The sequence below is a fragment of the Temnothorax curvispinosus genome, unplaced genomic scaffold (genome assembly GCF_003070985.1).
Source record: "Temnothorax curvispinosus isolate PA1 unplaced genomic scaffold, ASM307098v1 QBEX01012451.1, whole genome shotgun sequence".
NCBI lineage: Eukaryota > Metazoa > Arthropoda > Insecta > Hymenoptera > Formicidae > Temnothorax > Temnothorax curvispinosus.
Genome location: NW_020222231.1, coordinates 1516 through 8152, shown reverse-complemented (window position 1 = coordinate 8152; position 6637 = coordinate 1516). Strand labels below are relative to the sequence as shown.

General features: G+C 43.4%; 1 protein-coding gene across 1 annotated transcript; it reads right to left on the bottom strand.

Annotated features, from left to right (window-relative positions):
• Positions 1–748: 748 nt before the first annotated feature.
• LOC112462445 lies at positions 749–1522 on the bottom strand. Its single transcript, XM_025028228.1, has one exon. The coding sequence runs from the start codon at positions 1520–1522 to the stop codon at positions 749–751; it is 774 nt and encodes a 257-aa protein (XP_024883996.1).
• Positions 1523–6637: the final 5115 nt, after the last annotated feature.

Here is a 6637-nt window from a genome sequence, read left to right as displayed (position 1 = left end):
CAATAGAGCGTTTAGTATCAAAAACTGTGCCAAGTGAGAGTCTTAATTCCATTAGATCGTGACCAGTGATAAACGGACTATCAGATTTGGTCAGCCGCAGAATCTTGTCGCTGTCATCCACAGCCAAAACGTCAAGCCGCGAGTCAGCAGTGGCCGTGTGGTATGTAGCCCCAGTATTCACAATGTTCATTGAGATGCTGGACATTAGGTCGCGCAAGTGGTTGGCTTTAAAATTGGTCGACAAGAGGTTACAATTCAGGTCACCACCGATGATGATGTTTTTGTACATATGTGAGGCACTCGCAAGTGTTTCGACGAATTCATGTAGGAGAAGACCCTTGGGTCTTCTATAGACCGACGCAAATAATACCGCCTCATTGTTTGGTAGACGAATCTCAATAATCAAATACTCCGGAGAGTTAAAATCAACATTTGGAGAAACAGCTATAATTTTAGCCTTAAGTGAGTCGTGAACGAAGCAGGCGACACCTCCACCTCGTCTACCTTCACGATCATGACGAATGAGGAAATAGCCATCCAAGGCCACAAGTGCATCAGAAACATCAGAGTGCAGCCATGTTTCAGATATCGAAATTACGTGAACAAGGTTAGACGCAAACTGCACTCTGATTAAATCAATATGCCCTCGTAGTGAATTGGCATTAAATTGGGCTACACAAAGCTGAGACGAGTTTATAAGTAATTTTCCGTGATTGGTAGGAGGCAATTTGCTGTTATCATGGTCAAGTCAAACTAATTTCACGAGATCTGATTCTGAATCAATGTTAATGATGGGCTTGCCTTCCAAGAGTCTAATACTAATACGTCTGCTCTTCATCCAAACAAATTTATATGACTTGTCCTTGGCCGTGCGCCCGGTCAGTTGCAGCAAATCATATGTGGCCTTGGATAGCATTTCATTTACATGTATATTGCGATTGGAATCATTTCCACAGACCTTGCTCTGTTTGAGCTCCCGCTTTGCACGCGCCTTCAATAAAACTGTTCGCTGAACAGCGCCAGAGGACAGGGTGACAGCAATAGAGCCAGTCTCGTCCGTTCGCGGGGGACAATCCGGGCCCACCGCCTTGTGTGTCTTCCGCACCATAGGTCTAACATTCAAAATATGACATGAGAGATCCTTTACGTCAAGCGATTCAAATACATTCTGAACCAACCTAGCCGGTGTGATCGGTAAAGCCGCAGGCACTCCCGATATGACTAGCTCATTATCGATATGCTTGTCAGTCGTGGAGATCGACTGAGCCGATCTTAGATTTCTGAACTCTCCGACTTCACGCTCTAATGCAGAGACAGTTTGTTCAAGTTCAACGATGCGTTTGCTGTTTTGTGACGCTATGTCCGCGATACGACTAAGATCGCTGAGCTTGTCCGTAATTTCCTTGTTGGTACGCTGTTGACTCTCTATAAATCCAGCCAATCTATCTCCCAGACTCTGCAGCAGCTCATTCGTCGTGGCTTGCAGGCTCAATTGAGTACGGGAGTCGACAGAAAAGGCCATGTTTTCAAAATTGAATGTTTGCGCGCTATTTTCAGTTCCCGGTGTGAGAGGAGGTATGTCTAATGACGCTAATAAGGATCTACAGCAAGTGTCCGCGTATCTAGTTACTGAAAACGACCTGACGCAACCAGGATGAAATACCCTTCTGCACTCCTCTCTTTGCACTCCTCTATGCAGAGACTCTAGATAATATCCCTTCTGCACTCCTCTCTGAGAGAGAAAGAGAGAAAGGGAGAGGGAGAGGGAGAGGGAGAGGGAGAGGGAGAGGGGGAGAGAGAGAGAGAGAGAGAGATGATATGGTATGATATGGTTTATTTATGCCCAAGCATAGGCTAAAGGGCAAATACAGAATAATACAAATAACAAAATTATACATGCTCTCTCTAGCACATGTGCGTTCACATAAAGCATGATAAATGAAACATAATCAAACATAACAGCGCAACTTAAGTAATAAAAACGCGCAACTTAAAATAAAAATATGTACATTATACTAAAACTAACTTACAACTAACGCAACTTAAGAACTAGCGCAACTTAAATCTAACAGAATAACGCAACGTAAACAAAAATACTAGAAGAAAAAGAATACTAAAGAAATACAAAAATAGGAAGTACGCAAAAACCAAAGAAGAAAGGAACAAAGACACGTCACTCCGATTCAGGTGAAAGCAAAAACATGCGAAGTAAGCTCTTAAATGATGTGAGAGACGAAGCTGATGTAACTGAGTTAGGAAGAGAATGCCAGAAGTAAATGGTAGAAAGCTGAAAAGAATTTCTGTAGGTGACGGTTCTATGAGCAGGCATGTGGAAAGTTAGAGTAGATGATGAAGCGAGCCGGTCGGACTTCCTTAGAGTAGGATCAGGGGAGGTAAAAAGTTCACGCAGGTATGATGGTGAGCTCATATGCAGGATACGATAAATCTGGCATCCAAGAAAGTAGTATCGTCTGTTTTCAACAGAAAGCCACTTCAACCTACGTCTATATGGGGTGATATGTTCATCACACTTAAGGTCATAGATAAACCGAATACAACAATTGACAAGTCTCTGTAACTTGGTATTTAGTTCCCTGGTCAAACCATGGTATACGAGGCAACAGTAATCGATATGCGGCAAAATCAAGGTTGTTACGAGCTTAATCCTGAGATTGGTGGAAAGAGAGTTTTTGTTATATTTCAAATTGTATAGCGCATGATGGACCTTCTGCGAAACCAACGAGACCGTTCGTCCAGGATAAGTTGGACATGAAGATGACACCCAAATTCCGTACCTCACTCACAAATGGTAAAGGCGTATTGTTTACAACGATAGGTGGTATACTGCCAAGATCAATGTAATTCACATATGCTTGACTGCCAAATATGATCACCTTAGATTTGGCAGGATTTAGCTTAAATCCGTACGTATTAGCATAATCAAAAATAGCATTAGCATCCTTAGTGATTAATTCTAGAGCCTGAAGAATATTAGCAGGTGAACACAAACGATAAATCTGAATATCATCAGCGAAAATCATATGAAACACATAACGTAAAATTTTATATATATCGTTAATATACAAAGAAAACAGCAGAGGACCAAGCACCGAACCCTGAGGGACACCAGAAGAAGTAAATATCCAGTCGGAAAGATTGCCAGCGTCGTCTATGACCGCCTGAGAACGGCCAGTTAGATAAGAGAAAATCCAGTTTAGAACGGCATCTGAGAAACCGATCTCTTTAAGTTTGATAAGCAATAGTAAATGGGGAACGGTGTCGAATGCTTTGCTAAAATCAAAAAGTATCATAATAGTGATAAGCCCTTCATCAATCCCCTGTTTTATATCATTACAGATACGTAGAAGTGCTGACTGCGTGTTATACCCCGGGCGATATGCAGACTGTCTTGGATTTAAGATATCATGTTTATTTAGATAGTCAACAATCTGTGAAGCAACTACCCTCTCTAATAGTTTAGACAGTTCCGGCAAATTTGCTATTGGTCTCGTATCCGACGGGGATAGCGGTGTACGAATTTTAGAGAGTGGGCGAATATATGCTCTCTTCCACTCAGACGGAAACAGAGATGCATCTAGAGATCGATTAAACAAAAAAGTGATACATGACGAGATAACGGGCCATGAGATACGCAGAACATAAAGCGGAATGCCATCGGAACCAGAGGCATAAGAGTGAATAGATTCAGCAGTAATAAGCTTAGAAACAGATCGAGGTGAGATAGAGGAGAAAACGAACTCTGGATAAGATGGACGATTACCTGAAGCAATAGCAGCGATGAAGTCAGAATATAAGCATGGAGAATGAGCATTGGAAACCGAAACATAGTATAGGTTGAGCTGATCCGGTGTGAAGAAGTGTAGAGGAGAAGTAAGAGACGACTTGACAAGTCCAAGTCGAGCCAGTTCTCTCCACAGTTTTGCTGAATTCGTAATCTTAGCAAGAGAATTGTAATGAAATTCACTCTTAGCACGCTTGATGTCAAAATTTAGCTGATTACGGAAAAGTCTGTAAGTAGCATAGCTTAAAAGACATTTAGAGCGTTTAGCGCGTTTATATAGCTGATTGCGAGTGTGTAATCGAGCAACCAAATCCGCCGTAAGCCATTGAACCGGGGGCTTATTGACAACAAACACACGTGTGGGAGCGAATGCGTCTAGTGCCGCCAACAAATTACGAGACAGCACCCCGCAGAATCCGTCAACATCAGCGATGTCAGACAATGCATCAATCTCGGCCCGCACGTCGCCAGCAATAGATTCAAGATGTTCAACGAACCGAGAACAATCGATACGTTTGTAGTTACGCCGAGAAATAAAGCGGTCAGAATTAGGATTAGCTTTAAGTGACATAGACAACTCTAAGAGATCGTGGCCGGCAATGAAGGGACTCTGAGATTTGGTAAATGATGAAACCTTATCAAGCTCATCTACGACCAAAACGTCCAACCATGAGTCTGAGGTCGCTGTATGATGAGTCGGTTCGGATCTGACTATGTGCAACGATAAGCTAGATACAAGCTCACGCAAGTAATTCGCCTCAAAATTAGTCGATGATAGATCGCAGTTTAAGTCCCCTCCAATAATTATATTTTTATACAGATGCGAGTATCTATTTAGTGACTCAACGAAGTCATGCAGGAGGAGACCTCTAGGTCTTCTATAAATGGACGCAAATAGTACAGATTCATCATTTGGCAAACGTAATTCAATAAGAAGATATTCAGGCGCATTATCACAAAGATTACTGGAGGTAGCTAAGATTTTGACTTTGAGCAATTTATGTATATAGCACGCCACCCCTCCGCCCATCCGTCCCACTCTGTCATGACGTATTAAAAAATAATCATCTAGAGCCACCAGCTCATCTGATACACTCGCATTGAGCCACGTTTCGGAAACAGAAATGATGTGGTGAAGACTAGTGCTGAAATGCAGCCTGATGAAGTCTATATGTCCCCGAAGAGAATTAGCTTTAAACTGAGCTATTCGAAACGACGTAAAATTGCGTATTGAATTATGCCGACCTATGGAAGACAAGGGGCACGCAGGTTGGACAAGTCAGACGAGCTTAGCAAGATCAGTGTCCGAGTTAATATTAATCACCGGCTCACCATCTGTACGCCTAACATGTATCTGGCCGTCCCTAACCCAGACATACTTGTATGACTTGTCCTTCGCAATGCGCTTCACCTGTTGCATCAAATTAAAAGTGCTTTTTGGCAACAGCTCATTTACATATACGTTACGATGTGAGCTGCCACCACACATCACTCTGTCTAATCGCACCCTTTGAACGCTTACTCGACAATACCGCATCGCGCACAACGCTCGAAGCCAAGGAGATAATGACGGAGCTCGAAGGTGAAGATACCGTGGGCACAGTAGAAGACGGTTCCCTCTTAACCAATCTGGTGTTAACGATATGGCAGGAGAGGTTAGGAACATCCAATGCCGCAAAAACATTTTTTGCAATCTCAGATGGAGTTGCTGACAAAGTAGAAGGCAAACCTGATACGATCAACTCGCTACCACTCTGAGTCACTTGAGTCGACCGAGCAGACCTCAAGTCTCGGACCTCGCGAACTAGATTAGCATTTTCTTGCTCCAGTTTGATAATGCGTTGACTGTTCTGAGAAACAGTATCGTTAAGACGATCTAAGAGACTTAGCTTGACGCTAATTTCTTCATTGGTACGCTGTTGACTATCAATAAATGCAAAGATTTTCGCATCCGTACTCTTGATCTGCTCGATCAGCCCGCGCAAAAGAGAGTCAGTGGACTCGTGCCTTATGTCCTGCGCACACGCAATGGACTGCGAGGCAACGACAACGCCAGACGCAGCATCACCATCCGAAGAAAAGAACGTACGGCGTTCATCTCTAGGTGTGAGCGGCATCTTCGAGAAATAAGACTTGCAACAGTCACTAGCGGACCGCGTAACAATGTATGACTTGACGCAACCCGGATGAAATGTCTTACAGCACACGGCACAAGAATAAGATTTACCGGCAATTAATTTTGTACACCTAGCGCACGTTGGTTGCATGTGTAGTCCAGTCACGCTATTCGGTAAAAGCAAGAATCCCTGGGCACGTCAGATGAAAATCACTAGGCACGTCCCCAGTCGTAGTACAGCTAGGGTGGCAACACTTGAGCATAGGTTAGGCAAAACACATGCGCGAATCCGAGTGAAGCAATAGAGAGGCGTAGAGAAGAGCGAAGCAGGAGCATGCGCAGTAGAGATCCACCGAGAAGGGAGCATGCACACATCAGATCCAGAGAGAGCAGATAGACACAGCAGGCGCATGCGCAGCAGAGGTGAACGCCTTGCACAGGTGATTTCAAGAATTCCACGATGTCTCCGAGAATGAGGTTAGGACGAACAATGATACTTGTCACGAAAATATTCAAAATTAGGTAGCAATCTCCAAGGAAAAGAATAAAGCACGTGACAAGCAACCAAAAGACCTGCTTAAATCTGCAACAAAATATCCCAGAGGAAACCAACGGCAGCAGCAAAATTCAGTTTTATAAGAGCAAAGATTACGGACAACCAGTAATACTCACAGAGAGAGAGAGAGAGAGAGAGAGAGAGAGAGAGAGAGAGAGAGAGA